Consider the following 23,122-nt stretch of genomic DNA (forward strand, 5'->3'; position numbering starts at 1 on the left):
GGAAACTTGACTCTCTGGTCAACTGAGTCGTAAATCAAAGATGAGATAATAGCGGTCCTCGAGGATATCATGAAATCAAAAAAAGATTTATGCGACATTACTAGCGTCCACCGGTATCAATTTTTTCGAGTGAATATACTAACTTTTGTAACCACATTTCACTTTTTCTATCTTGATACATTGTACGTGTGAAACGTACTTACAAACTTCGAGAATGAAAAGGCTGTGCCTTAAATGGAAATTTTAGTCCGTTTTTTTCACTTTTAAACTCGAAGTTGGAATGTGCAATCTACGTTCCGCCACAAAATACTACTTTTTGCGGAAGTGCATTCCAGAAAGAATTGTGCGGCAGATTAATTGCAGTATAATCCCTCATTTTAGAATCATTTTAGTAATCTTAAAAGATTAAATCGTAAAAAGGATAAAAATTTTGTACCTATAATCACATTTCTTAGGAAGTCTTTTCCATTTTAGGCTATTAAATTGCCGTGTGGAAACTGCTTACACGTAATATAGGCGCTTTCCACATCGGGTGTCAAAAGACGCTGGGAAGTGCGAGCCACATTCTTTGTAACTAGTTTTTGTTTTCGTACCGGTAGACGCTAGCATTGAATCTATAATTAGTAAAGTGGTGAAACCATTACAAAAGTAGTTGTATTTGATCCATTGAAATGCCTTTAATTGACAATCGAAATCAAATGACTATCAATAAACAAAATGAGTGCATTGCTCGCATTAAAAATGGTGGATATTTTCAGAAACCAAATGTCAATGATAATCGCTAGCCGCGTCGCTGTTTTGATTTTAAACATAGTTTGTAGCAATTATTTGGGCCCTTTTGGTCTTTTTTATCTGACTTTTTCCTTGATCGATTTTTTGACGGACGCTTTTGACTTTTCGTCCTCAAAAACGGGATACAATCGTAAAGCACGAGCGCGTTAAGTTTATGTACAGTGCTCTTAGAGCTATACTATTCTCTATGTATACGTTTCACCAAAACATCTGAGGAGGTTTAGTTTCATGATTTGGAGGTCAATTGGGGCACGTTTGCACCCCCTCTTTTGTTCTGAATAGACTACTTGAATAGGGACCTAGTAAATATGAAGAAAAATGGAAAAGGGAAATAAACTCAAAAATAAATCAAAGCTTCGGGGTTCTTGAGGAGCCATGAAATGAAATGAAAAATTGTCAGGACAAATAAATTGTCCTTATGGGACACTCGTTTTTATTTAGTTTTCCGATCAACTGCTTGCTGATTTGCAATGTTTGAGTTCAATGGATTCCGCTTTCTTTTTGATGGAGTCTTGAGAAAGAATAAAGTAATTTTTCGTTAACTTTCTCTACTTAAGTTTTGCGAAAATGGGATTTGAAGCGGATTGGCAATTTTTGATAAATAGTAAAATATTATTTCCGCAGTTTATTTTCATTTGTACTCTTTCTTGGTGTGGTGTTTTTTCTTTAGAGTTTTCTGAAGACATTTGATTATTGGTGGTATCTTTGTTTCGCTGCGGAGTAGTAATGGCGGGAGAATAATTGCACGTTCTGACGTTTGGTCGGGAATTTTCGGCGTTTTTCGTCTTCAGCTAAGTGCATTAATTTAGCAGAGTTGGCTTCTAACGTACTGTCTCTATCTTCAGCTGATTTTTGAGTTGTTTTAGGCATGTTTTTTTGTTTACGAGCATGTCAAAGGAGTTGATTGGGAAGCTGGAAAGGCTAGGAAGAGGATACTTATTGTAGTCAGTAGCTGAGGACATAATGCAACCTAATGATTTTTTTTCTGTCAGAGAAGGCTTCTCTTTCTTTGATAATGAGCTGAAAAATGAATAAGAAAAATAAAAGCTAGAAAGATTTTATATAAATAAAATACATAAGATGTTTGGAAATATGGGGCAATCCTCACGTAAACAATGCAAATAAACAGAAACCTTATAAGGATGACGCAACAGGTTTTTTGTAAGCGAAAGTAGTGCAGGCAAAGATTGCTCATGTACTAAAATAATACCCATAAACGAAAAAAACGGCAATTAACGGTAATCGATGTGTCACTATATCCGTTGATTTTGACCATTTATCTGATCTGAAAAATTTACTAGAAATATCAGCTTGGTACTTTCGTGACTTAAGGTTGCATCTTTATAGATCTTTGCCTTTAATTGAGGAACTAAAGCAATAAAGTAAATAGCCAAACAGTTACCTCTGATTATATCTGCCCAATTTTTCTTAGCGATTTTTTAAATTGGTTGTGAAGAGAGGTCAAAGTTTTATTTTTCAGTGTTCATGCTTTATTGTTATGTTTGAGTTGTCTTCTGTATTAATTGTAACGCGATTGGAATCAACAGATATAAGTTTTCTCATATGATTATTGAGAAATTGATTATTGAGAAATTAGAATGTTAAGGTATCAGAGCAACCGCATCAAAATGGTTCAAATCTTAACTCGAACATAGAGTATAGCAGCGTGTTCATTTGAACGCAGTAATCTCCAGCTGGGAAGAACTTAGATGTGGCGTAACACAAGGATCTACTCTTGGCCCTCTTTTTTTTCACTATTTACATTAACGATTGAACATTAATTTGCATGCTTGATGTTATTCTGTTTGCAGAGGCTACAAATCTGACTCCTTCTGAAATGCAGGCAATTGAAGTCGAAGAATTTAATAATATTAGCAGATGGCTTAATTGAAGTAAATTAGTTTTAACTTTAGATAAAACGGTGCAGATGTGTGTCAATACAGCAGCAAATGCGGCAGACATTTTTTTTTAGTTATAAAGTATCTTGGAATACTTGTTAAGTCTTAAGGTATCTCTTGTCAGCCATATTAAGGAGGAAGTTAAGTAAGCAATGCGGTTTTTATCGAAACGGTGAGGCATTTTCTGCCTAGTTAGTACGTTACTATGAATCAACCTCTAGACCTATTGTTCAATATGGAGTCCTAGTCTATGGTTGCTGTAGTTTTTGTTCGCGTTCTCCTATTTATCTTTTACGGAGAAAATAATTGAAGTTAATTTACGGGAAAAATCGATTCGTGTGGACATATTGTTAAAGCACTCCATATGACTGTTTATGATCTTCACGTTTATGAATTAAATATTTTAAATAGCTCTATTAAAAAATCTAATTTTAGATTAAATGGTACATATCTGTGTTAATAAAGCAGTTAATGCGTCAGAGTTTCTTTTTTGGCTCTAGAGAAATAAAAAGGAACAGGTATCTCGGAATACTTGATTCTAGGTTATCATCCTTCAGCCATATTGGGGAGTTTAAAAGGATGTTAAGTAAGCGATGCGTTACTATTGAAAAGCCGAGATATTTTAGCCGAGAAACATTAGGCCTTTTGTTGAATACGGAGTCTTAGTCTATGGCTTCTCTAGTTACTCTTTGCTCCTTCCTATTTATCTTTTACAGAAAAGAATCGATTCATCTGAGGCCATTTTCTTGGATCAGTCCATATTAGTTTTTAATGATCTGCACGTTTATGAATTAATAAAATTGCTTCTAAAGCAATCAGTAATTTTTTTGATAGTTTGTATTGACCTATTGGTAACTTATTCTAGACAAGCGGACCTAGAATGAGACAAGCGGATCACCAAGTAGGTTGCTTAAATAACCTTTATGCAAAAATAAAACAGAGCGCTAGACTTATCTAAACGTTTAACTTTTGTTTCACTTTGTCTATCTCAAACAATATAAGTCAATATTATGTCCAACTCTGGGGTAGACTGAAAAGTGGGTGTCTATAACCTCGTTGTCTTCCCCTCTAATTCAATATGATAATATGCTGTAATTTGTATGTAGTTTTTTCATTGGAGAAGATAATTCTTTCGCTCTTTATTTCTTATTTCTATGTTTCTACCGAAATTTTTTTAAGTGTTGAGTTTTTTCACAGTACAATTTGTAAGGAAGAATTTTGATAATGAAAGGAGTTTGTGATCCAGGCTCTCTAATGAGAGTTTTCAATTCTTATACTGAAGGTGAAGGATCGTTTACATATTTTCAACTAAGCAAAGAGTTACAAGAGCACCGAAAGTACTATAACCGGATTTTCTCTAGAATCGGATTCTTCTTTAAATTGCCTCTATTGAAAGTGCTTTGGAATAAGTTATATCGATGACAAAAATGTTGAATACAATCTAATTGGGCTCTTGGGTGTTTTTGCTAATTGGGCTCTTGGCTCTTTTAATACTTCTGCTGTAGAAAAATACCTTTGCTTTTTAAAAAATGTCTTTGATTTGGCTTTCTTCGAGGAAAAAGGGGACTGGCAATTAGATACTGGCATAAAAGGAGTGAGAACTGAAAAAGCGCGTCTTAGTGCCTCAATCGTCTTTCTCAAAACGATTGAGGAAAACTACTCTTTTTGAGAAGTTTTCTCAAAACTATTCAATAATTTTAAAAAGAAAATAGTGTTTGTGTAAAATTCCGAAATCTAAAGCCTATTGAAAATTTTTGTTCCAGCAAATGTTTTTTCATTAAAACTTGGAAACCTGTTGCTCTCGATGCTTGAAGATTTCAACCTGCATTGGCAATCGTTAGTTTGCTTTTGCTATTTGGTTCTAAATCCTAGTGAAAAGAAAGTTGTTGCAGCTTTTCAAAGATTATTGTACATTTAAGATTTTAATTTCTGAGTTGTCTTTGTATCTATAGTTCAGCAGAACTTCTGTTTCAGTTAAGAGTCTGAAAAGAAAATGAGTAATTTTTTAATGCTCTTATCAACAAGTGTTTTTGCTTTATTTGAACATTTTTCTCTTTATAGCTATTACGGGTCTCTTAATTTTATTTAATGGATGTTATCATTTAATGCGTTTTCATTATGCTAATGTGAGACTTTTTAATTGCAATTCAATGACTTTACGGATGACCATAGAAACTGTTAACGGTATGTTGCCTCTATTTCTTTTTCTTTAAATTTTTTGTGTATTTGAGGAAATTACCAGGTTTTAAAATTTTTTATGCCAGTCATTAAAAAACAATTTTTGAATTTGATGCCGTACGAATTTTATCAACTTTAAAACTGCTTACGTTGTCGACTTTTTGAAACTGAAGTTGGTTTCGAGAGACAGTTCATCGGTATGTTTGAGCAAGCAAAAAATAATTGTTTTGTTTTTATAGACTGGTACATAAAAGGATGCAATTGAGCAACATAAACAGATTTTTAACTATAGTTCATCAGCAACATAAACTATAGTTAAGCAGAACTTCTCTTTAGTTAAGAGTTTGAAAAGAAAATGAGTATGTTTTATTGCTCTTATCAACAAGTGTTTTTGCTTTATTTGAACATTTTTCTCTTTATAGCTATTACGGGTCTCTTAGTTTTATTTAATGGATGTTAATTTTATTTAATGGTCTCTTAATTTTATTTAATGGATGTTATCATTTAATGCGTTTTTATTATGCTAATGTGAGACTTTTTAATTGCAATTCAATGGCTTTACGGATGACCATAGAAACTGTTAACGGTATGTTGCCTCTATTTCTTTTTCTTAAAAATTTTTGTGTATATGAGGAAATTACCAGGTTTTAAAATTTTTTATGCCAGTCATTAAAAAACAATTTTTGGATTCGGTGCCGTACGAATTTTATCAACTTTAAAACTGCTTACGTAGTCGACTTTTTGAAACTGAAGTTGGTTTCGCGAGACAGTTCCCCGGTATGTTTGAGCAAGCAAAAAATAACTGTTTTGTTTTTATAGACTGGTACATAAAAGGATGCAATTGAGCAACATAAACAGATTTTTATTCTTAGAATATGTCCGAATAAAACAAAGACGGCCACAAGCCGTGTTAAACAATTGAATAGCTATTTTTATATAACTGTTGGGTTAAATATATATATGAATTGCCAATCTAAGTTTCATCTGTTCAGGCGTTTTGCGCAAAGAATCACCTATAATATTCAAATATCTGAGTTGGCATAATTTATCACGAACTTCTGTCTCCGACCACTAAATTCTACTCAATTTGAAACAAAATTTAGTACAAGTGTTTGTGTTTTTTAAACATTTTTCTCCTTATAGCTTTTACGGGCCTTTTTGGTTTTATTTTATGAATGTTATCATTTAATGCATTTTTTAATGCTGATAGATTTTTTGATTCCAATACAATGGTTTTTTCACGACCACATAACTACCACATTATACCAATAATTTAACTCAGTAGCCGATAGTCCTTTGTTTTACAGAAAGGTTCTGGGTCTTTTCAGTTGTAGAAATGCCCGAGGCGAGCCATTCATATCAGAAGATTATATCGAAGAAATGTGAGGATACAATTCCAGTTGATATCTACAAATCAACGATCACTGGTATCAGGTGAGGATGGACTGTTTAACAATTCATGGTTTGCGCATTGTGTCATTCAAGTTAACTATAATTTCCGCTATTGTTTCCTCAACTAACTACTTTTAATTGATAAAAACAATTCTTGTTTTTGATGCATTTTTGCCACTACTTGAAAATTGTTGGATTGTAACTTGATATATTGGTACTTTGACATTTTTTTGCTATTATCGGTGAATGAATATAGTAAAACAGTGAGTGTTTTAGCATTTTGAATGTCTAGACAAGTTGCATAGAAATAAGATTTGAAAACAGAAAACTGATTTCAAAAATAGTCTATGGTCTTATCCGAACGAATATTACGGTAACTAATTATAAAAGTATGTTAACACTATTGAAACCAGGTATTTCTGTAGTTTCGTATGTGAGCTCATCAAAGACTTCTTCGGGAAACTTTTTGAAGATTTGCTAGGGCGCTCAAATTGATGAATAAAATTCGTTCAGGGTAGCGATATGCCAAGTGCCTGGGCCAATAGTAAACGGGTACTTCATGCTGGCGACAGAGGCGCATGATGACGATGGTCTACCCCACACACTGGAACATCTGGTATTCATGGGCAGTGAGGATTACCCTTACAAAGGAGTTCTAGACATGCTGGCAAACAGGTATGAATGATTAGTCGTATACTTTGCTGAGTTGTCTATTTGAAATGTGTTGCTTACTGAGCAGTGGGTTTTATTGATGACGGATAAATCTTTGATATCACATCTTGTTCAAAAATTAGATTCTCTAATCTTCAGCAAGAATCTCTATGCATTTCTAGATCTTCAAAAAGCCCGACATTGATCATTCAATTCTCCATGGTACGTTCAGAGTATACGGTTTAGGGAGTCCTTTTTAATTGGATGCGTATTGATCAAATGACAACAGTGTGTTAAAGTTAATGAAATTTTTCCAGTTTCAAACGGGTTTCATGTGCATTTCAAGGGTCTAATCCTGGGCCTCTTTCGTTTCTCATCTATATTAACGATTTGCCTAGCTGTTGTCGTCAGTAAAGTGTTCTTTTTGCTGATGATACAAATATAAATGGGATGACCCTTGAATTGCCTTCTCTTGAGAAAGATTTAAACGGCGTCAGTCAATGGCTGGCAAATAAACTAACTTTTAGTAATAAAAAACAGTGTTGATAAACTTTAAAAGAGCCTCCAGTTCAATTAAAAAGCTTGAGTTTGGTGCTTTATCTCTCAAACATCATCTTTGGTTAATTATGTTGGTGTAAATATAGACAATAGGTTTAAGTTTTGTGAACATGTTACTTCTGTATGCAAAAAGTATCAAATAGGGATATAGTTAAGACATAATTTGAACTCTCTTAAGACATTGTAGTTCTTACTATGGAATAGTAATAAGTTAAGACATTTCGTTCCTATGAAGCTTTTGCTACGCTACTATTTAACAAAAATCAATCTTTGTTAGTGCCGAGGGTTATCTGACCACTAAGCTGGGGGACTATAATGGGAAGGACCCAAAGTTTGTATGTTGCATCGTTTGGCGTATGAGGAGTTCTGACTATAACTGAATTGTCTATTTAAGGTTTGTCTGTTCAGGTGTTTTGCGCAAGGAACCAATGCTTGGACAGACACAGACCATACAGTCTACACTGTGGAAACGGCGGGAGCAGAGGGATTCCTCAACTTTCTACCGGTAATGAGACTTTCCTTGCCATTAATTTGTAAATATGTTTAACTTTTCCAGTACAGTACCAGTTTTCCAGATATACAAAGAAATTTTAACTTCCTGGAAGGACACTCTAAAGACTAGTTCTACTCATGACAGGTGTGCCTCAAGTGAGATTAATTGAAGAACATCAGTGATATAGTGTAAGCTTTCGAAACTAAACGTGTAAAATCAAACAATAGGTGTCGTGCTAGCGTCAAAGTTTTTGATATTATTCAATATTTTTCACCCACCTTAGTGTCAGAAAGAGGCAGAGAGTGAAGACTCTACTTATGTGAAGACTTTGCTGATGTAAAACAAGATTACAGGCGCTAACTGGCAGTCTGACAAATGATGGGACAAAGACATGTTATAGAAAAAGAAGTCAGCTACGAATGATCTTGCGCTACCTCGGAAACCACACTTCAAAACATAATTGATTCAAGTTCAATTCCAATAATGGCATCGATGCTTTTACTTGGTTTGAAGGAAGATTAATGTTGACAGGTATATGTGGAGCATGTGTTGTATCCTACTCTGACAGAAAGTGCCTTTTTGACTGAAGTACATCACGTGACTGAAACTGGAGAAGACGGGGGCGTTGTCTACTGTGAAATGCAGGTCATGTCCTCTTGATTTTTGTGTGAACTAAATTGCTCTCAATCACAATATTAAGAAGTAAACTCAAGTGGCGGCCGATATATGCTCTTAGTATATGAAGACCGCGGGACCTAGTGCCATTTTACTGTAATTATACCAACATATTTTTAGATGGGGGAATATGTATGCGAGGCGCGCTTTTTTCTTTTGACAAATTTGAAACATTTTGTTTACGCATCGTAGAGAAAAAAAAGAGAAACGTCATTGTATCTCTTAGAGAATAGTATTGATTTTTATTAAGAAACTAAAATTTTTTAACTGATTTAAAAGCGAGCTGCTAAAAAATTGAGAAATCAGGAAAAGGAAAGAAGGAAAAGTTTTTTTTGGGGGGGGGGGTATATTTAATAGCCGCACAGTGATAGCTGGGGCTATTATTGGCCTTCTCTTGGTTTTTTTTATTTCCTCGTCGCGATTTTTGTTACAACCATATGACGTCACAACCACCTCAAATCTGCTTTTTGTTCATTCGTTCATGCAATTTCAACTGAAATGCATGTGTGACGTCATTTTTCACTCTTAGTGGAGCGAGCTTTTTTCGTTCATTCGCGTGATTGAATTTTTGGTCACACTTGACTTACCTCACTCTCAATAGCGGCTATTATTGGGGACATCGTGTTTGTTTTTAATTGTTGTTGTAGCTGTCGCACAGAGCTGCAATTGGCAGGTAATTTTGGCGGGATGCAGGCGCTAATTGTCGTTTTTACTGGTACCCGAGGTACATTTGTATCGTAATAGTAATAGGTATATTAGTAGTAGTGTGTGACTGCCTATCCACAACTTGCTTTCGGTGCGGCGACCTTTTTGCATCTACACCATGTTGAATGACATCCGGTCCACGGGTTAGGGGGGCCAGGATAGGCATTGTAAACATCAGGGGAAAGGGGTAAGGAGGGCGGATTATTCTGTGCAGTGTGGTCGTGTAGAACTGATGGAATTAAGTCCAGTCATTTGGCTACCTCTAGTGGTCTTTCCCACAGGTCAATTAAGTTGAGGTTCGTGGTGTTACTGTAGTTGAAAATGTAGTCTACCTCTTGTTGTGCTACATCTTATTTGGGACAGCAGTTATCAACATTGTCACAGATCCTGCTCAAGTAAGACTTTAACAGGGGACAGTATCCAGTTCTCAGTTGTGCTAGTTGGATACGTGCAATTCATGGCAGCGTTTGCTCTTCTGATATCTTTGGTTGTGGTGTACCTAGTTACTTGCTGCCTTTGTTCAACTGAGTATGGATTGTGTGTCGGTGGATACATTTGAGCGCATTTTTGTTTTTTTTTGCGATTTAATTGCTCTTTATTATTTGTTTGTTGCTTCACGTGGTCCCTATAAGTATCATTTAGTGTCAGTCTCATGGGACGAAAACTGGTTGAAGAGGTTGTTTCATGATCAGCACGATGACTCCGATAACTGCCGGCTGGAATTTTCCCTGCTAACGTTTCAGTGTGAGTTTTGACAGGCAGAATTTCACCCTCATTGTGTAAGTTATTGATGTCAGACATTTTTACACAGCAAGTAATTGTGCGAAGAGCAATGTTTTGTTGTGTTTGCAGATGGTTCTAGTTTGTATTGCTAATTGTAGAAGCCCAAATGGGAGCACCGTAGTTCAGGACCCTCCGACTAATGGCTTTGTAAGTCACTGAGAGTGTAATAAAATAATATAATAGTAATAATATGATATTATATTATATAATATACAAGTAGAATATAAAAATCAAAGTGGAGAAAAATTAAAGAGGGTTTCCCCCAAGTGGCGTATCATCGCCAATGCTCCCCAACATCTACATGAGCAAGCTGCCTCTACCCCCGAAAAGAATAAAAATCACGTGTTAGGCTGATGATATAACTTAAACTACATTGCATCCACAGGTTGAAAAATTACATGACATAATAACTCCATACCTAAATATTTTACACGACTGGCTGGAATCAAGAAAACTCAAGTTATCTGCTGAAAAATCAAGCGCAACTGTGTTCACAACCTGGATCAAGGAGGCCAAGTTTGTTTTTAATTCGTCGTTCCCATCGATGATTCTTGCGGCAGTTGACTTTTTCAATTTTATTGATTTCTACTTCTTTGCAGTTAAAATTTGTGTGCGTGACGTCATTTGTTCCGGTTTTAGGTCAATTGCGTGACTTACCTCACTCAAAAAATGATTTCTGAACTCACTTAGTGAACTTAAATGTATGAACATTTACTAGTTAAAATCAAAAGTGTCCATCTAAGTAGTACCAAACGTCTTGAGTTTATTGATACCGAATATTATTTTCGAAGAAGCTTAAGTGCTTTTTCCTCATAGAGCGTATGTGTCTCAAAAATGACAGTCCGAATCTAATCCAAAAAGTTTGGTGGTCTAAAGGACTGGTGGGAAAACTGTCTATCATATTTCTTTAGTTGTCTATCTTATTTTTTTAGTAGTCGATCTTATTGTCTATCTTATTTCCATGGAAGGCCACGAGCGTCTCTCGCGGCCATTTTCCGGCAATGTGTCGGCTATGTTTGCTGGTTTCTCTGCCCCTGCGACAAATATTTGGGTGTGCAATTTATAGCTTCTATATCAACGACTATTAGATTCAACGTTAAAGTTCCATCAGAATTTTTTTTCATTAAGTTTGTATAATTCTGAGGTTCGTACGCTATTTCCCAAACGCACCTTCATATTTCATTTGAAAAATTGATATAATTTAAATTACGCATAAATTGTATATTCTGTTGGTTTTTCATGATGCTTCAGGTGACTTTAGAATTTAAGCTCTCAAATATAAGTCAATATTGCTGAGACATCGCCAGTATATTTTTGCTTGAATAAAAAATGAACTCAAATCCGGAAAAATAATTGGAAAAGTATAAAATTATATTCTCTTGTATGTATTTTCATGGTAAAATTTGTAACCCTTCTTTCTATATTGTAACCCTCCATATGACTAAAAATAACACAACTGGTTCCTTAAGTGGCATTCGAAAAGGATTTATTTTTTTATTTCAACTCCTTACTTCAAATTGAAATAAACTTTAAAGCTGTTCAAATGATGTCATATTGTTTAGCAATTGGGTTTATTTTAAATTCGATAGGAGTTCTTTGTGTTTTCACTGATAACAAAAACAGTTAAATTTTTTGCCTTGAGTGGAATTTTAAGAAAAAGGCTGACAAAAGCTGCCAAAATTACGTCAACCAGTTAATTCAGAGTTTTATATGATTATGAATAGCGAATTTGGTAACATATAAGGGGATTAGTAACAAAACATAGGAAAAAAACAGTCATCTTAAAAACAAGAAGATTATTCTCTGTCAAAACTGCAAGTATCAAATTTTACTTGGTTGACTTTAAAACGTACTGTCTTCAGTGGCTGATTTCAGTGAGACGCCAATATGCAGCATCCACCTGCGCGAACTAATTCAATAATTGAAATTGGAAAACTTATAATTTAAGCACAAAATAAATGCGAATGGATGATGTTTAATACATATTGAAATTTTATTAAAATGGGGGTTGTGATTTTTGCAGTTTTAGTATTAAAGAAAGGTGTAATCAAGTTTGCTCCACATTGTTTTAATTTGAGATTTGCAAAACTGATTTGAGCTGTGTCAAAAGAGCTTTTCCTCTCAGAGCAAAAAAAATTTTTTGACAAACTTGAGACGTATGTTGGAGCGTTTTGTGCTACGCAGTCTGGCACGAGTCGTCTTTTTATTTGATTTTTTTTCATAGGGCTCTGAGAATTCGGGTGAAAGCAGAACTTATTTGGAGCTGATGAGAGAAATGTACCCCGGTCACTGCGGCTTCAAAAGTGAAACTGGCGGAATTATGAAAAACCTTCGAGAAAGCACGACTAACACCAAAGTGCGCAATTATCATACGCAGTATTATCGACCAGACAATCTAACTCTAATCATAACCGGACAAGTGAACGCTGAGGATGTATTCAAAGCCATGGAATCATTAGACCTGAAGATTAAAAATAAACTGGACGAAAATCCACTTCCTGCTATGGAACGACCCTGGATGTCCGTGGTTCCAGAGTTTTCCAAATCAGTTACAAAAGTAGTTCCTTTTGGCAACGATGCAGAAGATAAAGGCATGGTGCTGATTGGGTTCAGAGGTTGCAAAGCGATCGAAATTTACAAATCTCTCTGTCTTAGTTTAATTTTGGACTACTTTTCGGATACTAGCGTGGCACCGCTTCGTCAAGCATTTGTTGAGAACGAGAACCCTTTGTGTTCCAATGTCAAATGGTCAATGATGGAGGCTACTGAATGCACGATATACTTCAAGTTTTCAAACGTGGCTGTAAAGGATCTAGACCTGATTCGACCCAAGTTTTTCGAAGTCGTTGAAGCCGAGCTTGCAAAGGTTATTTTCATGAGGTTGTTATGGGATTGGCTTCGATGAGATATCGTGTTTGAAAATATTCGTGGCTAACGATTAACACTTGTTATGAACACGCTTTTCGTAATTAAATTATACAGTCAATTCCATTTTATGCAACAAAATAGCCTGAAAAGATTCATACTCCTAACACAAGACTGTTTCCAACTATGTTGAAATGATAGAAAAGAAATTCTTGGGCATTTTTTGAGAATTACTAAACTGTTTAGGGATTGAAAATGGAGCGCCTTGAGGCTATAATAGAGAAGAAGCGACTTGAGACTCTAAACTCATTAGAGGATAGTCCACATGAAGCTACCTCGGGTGAAGTCCTCGGACACATCTTGTTCGGACTGGAAGAGGAGGAACTAACAAAACGACTGAACAGAACTGGGGAGCTGGCTGTGGCCGCGAAAGAGACAGAGGATTATTGGAAGGGCTTAATGGGGGAACTAGTCGGAAAACCATACGTTGAAATTATTGGTACGTCAATTGTGTAAAGGGTAGATAGTTTTGAAGAACTAAAAACAGATTGAGGTTTATCTTCTTTGACCCTCTACCTCTGTACTTTATGTACAATAGTTGTCATTGCAATATAACATACGAGGAATTACAAATAGTTTGCTCCTGGTTATTGTCGGTAAAGATCCGTATAGAGAACATGAAAGCAAGTTGTTCGAAATGTTGAGCACTTTTGAGTATCACGTTTTTGAGGCTAGAAAATGTAAAATACTTCGTTATCGTTGAGTGAAGGTGTGCTTCGGGGTTTTAGGAAAACCAAGTCTGGAGGAGAAAGAAAGACTTGCAAAAGAAGTTGAGAGCATAGTGAAGGGAAGAAAGAAAGACTTAGGAGACGAGGGATTGACCAAAAAAGGGAAAGAACTCGAAGATGCGGTAGAGCACAATGAAGTAGAAGCTCCTGAAGAAATGCTGTCTTCCATTCCCATTCCAAGTGTTGACAAAATTCAATTCCATAACTTAACAGTCTCTAGTAACTACAGAACCGTAGATGAACCTTCTAAAGTTGATCTGAAGGCTTTCCCATTCATAACTGAGCTGGATGATATTCAGGAGACGCAGTTTATAAATTGGTCAATACTGTTCGATACTAGTGGTATTGATGACCGATTGAAGCCGTACCTGATGTTATGGACTGAATTGATTGGAGAAACGGCTGTGAAAGTGAGTTATCAGATTTTTAGCTTCTCTTCAAGCGAGATGGCTGAGTGAAATGTTCCAGGAAAGAAAAACTTGAATGCAGCTTGTATGCGGTTTCTCGAGTTTCTTGTAATCGAAATGAGAGCATGCTCTAAATAAATTTTGGTGCTGGTTACGGTTTTAGCCAATTTAGGAAAAAAAAATGAAAAATCATTTTAAATTTTCTATAATTTTTTTTTGCTAAACTCTCGAACTGATGTTATTCACGTGGGTCAAAATTTATCAAATTCAATTTGTAACTACTAAAGTTTGGGTATACTATCTGCTGTTTTTAGGACGAACATGGGTCGGTGATCTCTTACGAAGAAGTTGTCGCTGGTCTAGAGCGGGATCTCTTGGGCTACTCATGCGCTCTAGGAGCCATTGGTGGCTCTACTTTCTCAGCTGGAAGTTTCCCAGAGATCATCTCAATCGGAATGAAAGTTGACAGAGATGCAGAACTTAAGAAATATTCTCAAGGTGTCACGTGGCTCAGTCGTCTTTTGTTCAGGCAGAACTTTGAAGCAGAGCGTGTGAAAAGTATAGTGCAGAAAATATTGAACACTGTCGATGCGAAAAAGCGCAATGGTCGATCTGTTTGTGGAGCTACACATACTAAGTTATTTACAAAGACTGATACCAGCAAGTATCAATCGTTAATTCTGGTACAGGAAAAGACTTTAAAGTCCTGCTTGGACATGCTAGAGACGGAGCCCTCAAAACTACTGGGGTTAGTATTTGTCTAGCTTTGGTACAAATCATGCTGCTGCGTTATCGCTTTTTCAGTTGCGAAATGGGTTTAACTGCTGCTCTCAAATGAAGTTTCTAGCAATTATTTTAGTTTTGTGGTCTTTTATATGCATTTTTTGATGGATCGATTTTTTGTCTGACGCGTTGGTCTTTCGTCCTTAAAAACGCTATATACAGGTAAATCCCGGAATGAATTCAGTCACTTGGCAGCTCTTAGCGTTTTGCTAGTCTCTAAGTGCGCATTTCGCCGAATGCTGATGAAGATAGGAATTAATGATTTGAAGGTCAGGTTTTGGCGGTTTGGACCCCCCTCACTTCAGCCACTTCCCAGTTCCGTTCTTAACCGTCCCCAGTTCAGCCTCTAACCCCCCCCCCCACGCTTGACCGACCGCCTCCGCACACGCGTCTCGTTCCACTCCAACCCCCTAATGTACGCCTTTTTTCTACTCCCTCATTTCCCCTCTGTGTCAAGGTTAAGCTGGCCTCTATGCTCAAGCTAGCTATTATCGAAGTGACCCACTGCTATTCAGACGTTTAAAGAGCAGTTCGCCTGACGCTATTCAGAAATGTTTTTGTATGCTGTCTACTTAAGGAGGTTTGGTCAGTAGATCGACAGGTGTTGATTCGATCTTCAAGTTGAATCCAGAATTCTGCTAGTTATGTTCCTTATTTTTACTGTTTCCTAAGATGATTCTGCTTAGTATTTGTGTATGCTTTACGATCTTAAAGTAGCAATTCTGTCGCTTACATGACAATCGAATGTTTTTTATGTCTTTTTTAAAAACCACAAAGCGATGGCTGGGGCTACTATTGGACTGACTTCTCTTGATCTTTAAAATTCAAAGATTGTGAATTGTATTGGGGCGCTGTCTTTTCTCATCTTTTTTCTTTTTATTGTTTCAAAACGTTTAGTCTAATTATGTAGCTGCACTAGGTATGAAAGGATCGTCAATTTTCTATTCGGTTTAATTCCGGAATTCTTCGGTGATGTAATGTATTTTTAATTGCTCTTGAACGAAGTTCATAGCAATTATTGTAGACATGTTGGTCTTTTTTTATGCAAATCTTTCGCTTGACCATTTTGCGTTTTTCTTCTAGAACTTTCTTTGACTTCTCAAGTGACTCTTTCACGCTTTCGTTCTTCATTTTTGAGTGATTAGTACCCGCACAGCGATAGCTGGGGCTATTATTGGCCTTCTCTTGGTTTTTTTTCGTCGCGATTTTTGTTACGACCATATGACGTCACAACCACTTCAAAGCTGCTTTTTGTTCATTCGTTCATGCAATCTCAACTGAAGTGGATGCGTGACGTCATTTTGTGCTCTTAGTCGAGTTTTTTGTTTATTTGCGTGATTAAATTTTTTGTCACACTTGACTTACCTCACTCACAAAAATGACTTCCTCACTTTGAAAGTGACTTTAATTTACCTAAATTCAAAGAGATAGGGTCAAATGGGTGTGTGGCACTCTAAATGAAGGTTATTAGAGAGCAGCTAATAGAGGCAGCAAAAACTTATACAGATTTTTAATCAAAATTTAACATGAAAAGACGAATTTTTCGGTCTGTCTTTTTTACTGTTTTTTTAAACTGCAGATCTAGGAAGCTATTGCGGCTATTTTGTGGCAATCTGCCAGCTATGTTCTCTATTGCTCTCACTCCTAATTAAAGCTTGTTGCTAATATAAAGTGGGTTGCAGATTCGAAAAAATAGAGGACAAATAGCACAGTCGGCAGTGCATATGGTTAGGATGCGGGAGGTCGGTGGTTCGAATCCCGGTGGGGTCAAATGTTTTCGAGAGCAAATCCCGGAGGGTCAAATTCTTCCGACATTAGTTGTTTTTTGTTTAGGATCTGTGCACACATTTTCAGGATTTTTGAAATCAAAATTGCAGTCATTATTTTGGTCACAGCAAAACATGCACTGGAGCGAATAAGCGAGCGTTTTACGGCGTGAATTTTGCTGACTCTATTTTTAAGATTGAGTAAGAAAATGATGTTTGAATATAAATTCACTCTCGTTAGTGTTTTTGTTTACTGTTTAAAAGCCTCCTCAGCCTCTCAGAAAGCTATTATTGCGCTCCTAATTTTTTGCAATTCAAAGAACTTGAACTGTATTGGGGCGCTGTCTTTTTAAGATTTGTTCACACGTTTTTATGATTTTGAAGTCAATTTGGAGTAGTGCTTTTGGTCACGCCGAAACAGGAAGTGGAGCGAAAAAGCGAGTGGTTCTCTGGCGTGATATTTTTTCACACTAATATTAAAGTAGAGTGAGAAAACGATGTTTGAACAAAAATTCGCCTTCTCGCCTGGTTTTTTGTTTACATGCGACAATTTCACTTTATTTTTTACTGTTTTTTCGATTGTTGTATCCGATTTTTTCTAAATGGTTTTCCCAATCCATTCATAGCTCATTCTGGGCCTAGTTTTTTGTTGGAACGATATTTCCATTTCTCGCTTGCTGTGTTTTGTTCACATGCCGCATTTTGATATTGATTTTGTTTTTTAGGATCTGATTTTTTTAGAAAGGGTTTTTCCCAATTCACTCATATTCCGTTCTAAGTCTGTTGAATTGTACGTCAGTAATTGTCCTGCTATGTTTTTTCCTTTGTTGAATAAAAATTTTTCGCTTTACCTTAGTTCACAGCTTGTTCAACATTTTACGTGAAATCTTTTTGACTTCTGCAGGCTAGTTTCACTCTTCTCTCATTCTGCTATGTATTTTTAGACAGCAGTTGTTCAACAAAGCACTTCAAAATGAAGAGAGTCAGTATCAAAAATCGAAATCAGAAATAGAAACGGGATAAAGCCATAAAGCCCAATTTTAGATGCCAGCTATTTGAACGTCGTTCCTATAAGTCTTAGTTACCATCTCTAATGCTTATTGGTATTGATACTAGCCCCTCTGTGGTCTGACTGCGAAACAGGAGTACGTTAAGCTCCAAAATGACATCAAAATAGTTTGCACTTTAAGATTGTTTGTACAAAAATCATGTTTTTCATTAGTTTTTTTCTTTCAATCCCACTCTTGTTTATGGGAATCAACGGTGGCTATTTTCCGACAATCTGCCGGGTTTGTTTCATCATTTATGTCGAGATTTCTGTTATGACCATATGACGTCAGTATCAGTTCTTTGTTTGTTTTGTGTTTTTCGTGATTGATTTCATGTGCCATGTTACGTACTCACTCTGAAAAGTGTCCTTCCTCACTATCAAAATTACTCCTTTTTTCTTAACTTTGCTTGTAGCAATTATGATAATCCTATGGTCTTTTTAAGATGTTTTTCGGTTTTTTCTGACCCCTTATTCGGTTATTCTTCCACTTAAATTGTTTTGTTTCATGTTCACCATCGTGAAAAAAAAATTGGGACAAATTGGCCGGGCTAAAAATTCAGTGCGACTCCTTCAAGCTTTTTTAAAGCAGTGTTCCAAAATTTGCTAAAATCACTCTTTCAGAATGGCCCGAAACGAATTGCCCTATTTATAGATGCCAGTTTGCCCTATACCTTTCTTCATACACAATGATTTGATGCTCGAAAAGATGACATCTCTTTCCCAGTACCATCCATAAAAAGTAACCTCTTTCCATATCTTTCATTGCACAGTTTAAGGTATGGGGGACTTTTTGGCCCCGTATGCGCAGGGATATTATGGGAGTGAACACAATTGACAAGGAGGCTGTGATTAAGGATGAATAATGAACAAGGGGAAGCAGTACGATGGAAGTTAGTGGGAAGCAATACGATGGAAGTTGGAGCTATTTTAACTGTTATGTCGACTTACGTGGTCTGTTCAAAATGCCAGAACCTAAAATCACGTTAAAAAGGGTTCCTGTTAACGTTTTTGGCAAGAACGATTTTTTGGAGACAATTGGACTAAAAGGGTGCTGGCGCGCAAAGGGGTTTCAATTTTCTGTACTTGCCGACGTGTATGGACGTTTTTTTAACTGCTCTCAAACGAAGTTTGTAGCAAGTACAATAGTTCTGTTGGTCTTTTTATGCAATTTTTCGCTTAACCGATTTTTTGTCTGACCCATTTGACTTTTCGTCCTCAAAAACTGGATAAACAGGTAACGTTCGGAGGGCATTAATTGCGCTCTGAGCCTGTCGCCTTACCAGTTTCTGAGAATGCATTTCACCAAAACTGTTTTGAGGAAACAATTTCATGGTGTGACGGGCGGTTTTATTCTTAAAAGTTTTACCCCCCCCCCCCCCCCAACATTCGCGTTACCCCCACCCCCCACTCACCCCCCCCCCCCCCCATTACACCCCCAGTTCACCCTCCTCCACCCGGCGGTTCGGACTCCCTGCAGCCGTTCCCCCGTAGCTTGACACCCCATCCCCTGGGTACTACCGAAGCCAACCGCTCGCGCAATTCGCCTGACGTTAGTGGGTTATGTTCTCGTTTTTGTCTCCTTAGGTTTTTTGAGTGTCAAAGTAGATCCCTGTTTGCATACCCGCTTGCTGTTTTCCGTTCTCGGTTAGTTTTTTGGTAACTACTTTGTTTATTAGTAACTTGAATCTTTGCTTGAAGGGTGGACTTTTGTCCTGGGTTTAGTGGTCAGGTATTAGACATGTCTTGAAAAATGCGGAAATACTTCTCTAGAATGCTTAAAAGTTTAAATTCTGGTTGCAGAATTGAAACGAGCTGTGCTGTAGGTTCCGCTATTGTATTTGATAATTTACATGGGAACAGTTATTGTTACTCATAACGTTTTGAGCGTATTTTGCCCATTTCATCAAATGTCTGAATAAATTAATCGTAAATGATGTTCAGATGAACCTTTTTTGAATCGACTCTCCCGAAGTGATTAAAGCTTTCAAATAACTATCGAAAAATAACCGCATCCTTTTTTTCATGAATGCGTTAAGTCGACCTCTCTAAACTGACTTAGCATTATGTCCAGTATAAAGTATGATTGACCAGTATAGAGGAAACAATTAAACTTTTAGGCCTACTAATAGCTGTTTATATTTAGCATCATGTCCGATATCACCAAATATGTGACCAACTTGAAGTTCACGCGTCTTCACCTCACGACAGCAGTACAAAAATTTTCTTCGCCAGATAAAGTAACTGAACCATGGCACCAAATATTTATCAAATCGTGGTCTGAAACGCAAGGAGAGGGCAACGGTGATATCAAAAGTGATTACGGAGCTTTCCAAGTGGTTAAGTCGAAGGAGTTGACGAAGAGTTTAGATGACGTTGCAGTGAAATCGGCAGTCGTTGGAGTAGGAGCTGTCGAGTCCAGTTTCTTAGTGCACAGTCAACTGGTAGAGATTGACAATTACAATCACGAAGACATTGCTCCATTAATGGTCTGTCTACCGTTTTGCCTCACTCAAACTAAATTTGTTACTATTATTTGGATTATCTACGTCGGTTTTGCGCAATATTTGCTACAGTTGCTTGCTAATTGGACGCGCGTGCCGATTTTTGAGCAAGAGGTCAAGAAAGTCGAAAATTTTAGATAGCCGCATTATAATTAGTCCCTCGCGGGCAGCTGCGCGCATAGATAAGCGCCCCGTTATTTCCGGGTTACTAGCCATCCTGGATGGGAAGCATGGCTTATATATAAGAGAGATTGCGTTAGTCTCGAGAGAAGTTAGAAGCAATTATTGTATTGTTTTTATGCAAGATTTTTGCTTGAACAACTTTTTCATTGACTTCTTCGGCCCTGACTTATTGACGTTTACGGAATCTAATTGCAATCTCATTCACAATTGTAAGCAGCTCTACCAATTTGGCGACAGTGAGTTTTACTAAAAATCAGATAGTGCAAAAGTGCGTCAAAATTTGGGTCTTTTTGCAATTTAATTGTAGTGGTCTGTAATTAACTCTAATAACATCATTAAGGCCCTTTGTGAAATAGTTGCCACCCTGGCCCCTAGTTATGACATACTACAGCAGAAGCAAAACCCTCCTGTATATTGAGATTTGTTCCGACGATCATTTTTGAGTTTGTCGCAAAGTCAGAAAATCCCTTAAAATTAATAAAGTCAAATTTTGTAAACTGTTTATTGCTCTCAAACAAAGTTTGTAACAATTATGTTTGTCCTGTAGTGTTTTTATGCGGTTTATTGCTTGACCCAGGTAGCGCTGGGAGGACATTAAGTATATGTTAGAACAAAATCTTAGTCACCCGAAGGCCTTAGTGATCTGACACGAGGGGGCTTGCGCCCGTGTTCTGGTCACGAGGCCCGAGGAGGACTATTTTATTCTAAAAAATTTATGACCAAAATGTTGGATTTCATTTGAATTTGAAGTTAAGAATACAATTTTGCAGATTAGTAAAAAAAGTTTCTGAAATTTCTCTAATTTTTAATTTTTTCAGCAATTTTAATCTTTTTTTCTCCAATTCATCGTAACTGTCGAAATCTTGTGATACAATAGACTTTTTTAATGCATCTTTAAGATGAGAGACAGCGATATTGCCTTATAATTCCATATCACCACCACTGATAGGTTGTGTATTGTTTGGATGAAACAAAAAAAATTAAAAATTTTTGAGAAGCTTAAAATTATACAGGAGTTGAAATAAACCGAAATTCTCCGATAGCGAAGCAGCCGATTATTTATAGCGGTTTGTTTCAAGTGTCAAAAGTTAAATTTGTTTGAATGATTGAACTTAGACTCAAAGAGGTAAGTCAATCTTTCAAACTCTGCCTCGAAGTTTTAGTGACTGATGAAATTGTACCCTGGATTCTGTAAGTTCTCTCTGAGCCTTTCGGCTTAATAGACTCTAAGTATGCGCTTCATCGAAAATGTTTTGAGGAGATATTTTCATGGTGTGAAGGGTGATTCTTAATTTTCAGAATTTGACCACCTCTCAGCTTTACCATCTCTAATGCTTATCGGTATTGATAGTAGCCCCTGTAGCCTCTCTCTAAGAAACAGAAGTATGTTCATCTAGCCATCAAAATAAATCGGACTTAAAAATGTTTTTGTACAAAAATCTTTTTTTTTTCAATATCTTCTATTCTTTCAATCCCAATCATGCTTATTGGAATCAACGGCAGCTATTTTCCGGCAATCTGCCGGGTATGTTTTGTTTTTTATTTGGTTAAATTTTAGGTTTGAATGTTTTGAATACTTCTTTAATAGCCGCCTCATCTTCTCAGCCGGCTATTATAGCGCTCCTATTTTTTTTTCGTCGAATAAAAAAATGTTTCGCTTTACCTCATTTTGCCGCTTTTTCAACATTTTGCGTGAAATCTTTTTGACTTCTCTAGGCTAGTTTCTCTCTTCTCTCATTCTGCTAAAAGTGATTTTGAGCATCAGTTGCTCAGCAAAGCACTTCAAAATGAACAGAGTCAGTATAAAAAAGTTGAATTCAGAAATAGAAACGGGATAAACCCATAAAGCCCAATTTTAGATGCCCGCTATTTGAACGTCGTTCCTATAAGTCTTAGTTACCATCTCTAATGCTTATTGGTATTGATAGTAGCCCCTGTAGCCTCTCTCTAAGAAACAGAAGTATGTTCATCTAGCCATCAAAATAAATCGGACTTAAAAATGTTTTTTGTACAAAAATCTTTTTTTTCAATATCTTCTATTATGTCAATCCGAATCATGCTTATTGGAATCAACGGTGGCTATTTTCCGGCAATCTGCCGGGTATGTTTCATTTTGCCCGTCTTACGGTTATCAAATATGATTTAATTAGATGAATTGAAAATTAATAATTTAATATTGTTTTGTCAAAATATACGGTTTTGAGGTGAAGCAGATGTTGCGAAATGAATAATTTTTCAGTGTATCAATTGCAGGTGTTGATTGAGTACCTGACTGGTCTAGAGGGACCTATGTGGAGACTTATCAGAGGACTGGGATACAGCTATGGCTACAGTATCAACTTGTCTGTAGAGACAGGCAGCCTCACTCTGGGGTTGATGAAGGCAACCAATATTGCCAAGGCATACGAGAAGGCTGTTGAAATCATACAGGGTAAGTACTGCTAAAGGGGTGGTCTTTTAACTTAGTTGATACAAATGCCACAGACCGATACTTGTTCAAGTTCAAATAATGACTCAATAGTTATCAGTAAGCGCAGATATTCTGCACGAAAGATTAAACTAAGAAAGAATATAACTATCGATTTTTGGCTTAAATATATTGCAACAGCTTTTTCACAAATTGTGGTTGATAAAATTTGTGCGCAAAATCGTG

General features: G+C 36.6%; 1 protein-coding gene across 2 annotated transcripts in view; it reads left to right on the plus strand.

The window, feature by feature from the left end:
* The window catches only part of LOC142352999 (uncharacterized protein C05D11.1-like), a 354,622-nt gene that overhangs the window by 325,996 nt on the left and 5,504 nt on the right, over positions 1 to 23,122 (plus strand). For both annotated transcript variants that reach the window (XM_075405175.1, XM_075405176.1), the window contains exons 2-11: positions 6,195 to 6,302; positions 6,774 to 6,935; positions 7,878 to 7,974; positions 8,494 to 8,607; positions 12,350 to 12,991; positions 13,237 to 13,489; positions 13,779 to 14,188; positions 14,500 to 14,933; positions 19,929 to 20,271; positions 22,723 to 22,900. In XM_075405175.1, the coding sequence (XP_075261290.1) occupies positions 6,205 to 6,302; positions 6,774 to 6,935; positions 7,878 to 7,974; positions 8,494 to 8,607; positions 12,350 to 12,991; positions 13,237 to 13,489; positions 13,779 to 14,188; positions 14,500 to 14,933; positions 19,929 to 20,271; positions 22,723 to 22,900 (2,731 nt within the window). In that variant the 5' untranslated portion in view covers positions 6,195 to 6,204. The remainder of the gene's footprint in view (positions 1 to 6,194; positions 6,303 to 6,773; positions 6,936 to 7,877; positions 7,975 to 8,493; positions 8,608 to 12,349; positions 12,992 to 13,236; positions 13,490 to 13,778; positions 14,189 to 14,499; positions 14,934 to 19,928; positions 20,272 to 22,722; positions 22,901 to 23,122) is intronic.

This window comes from Convolutriloba macropyga, chromosome 14, assembly GCF_964194025.1.
Source record: "Convolutriloba macropyga chromosome 14, txConMacr16.3, whole genome shotgun sequence".
In the NCBI taxonomy this organism is placed as follows: Eukaryota; Metazoa; Xenacoelomorpha; order Acoela; family Convolutidae; genus Convolutriloba; species Convolutriloba macropyga.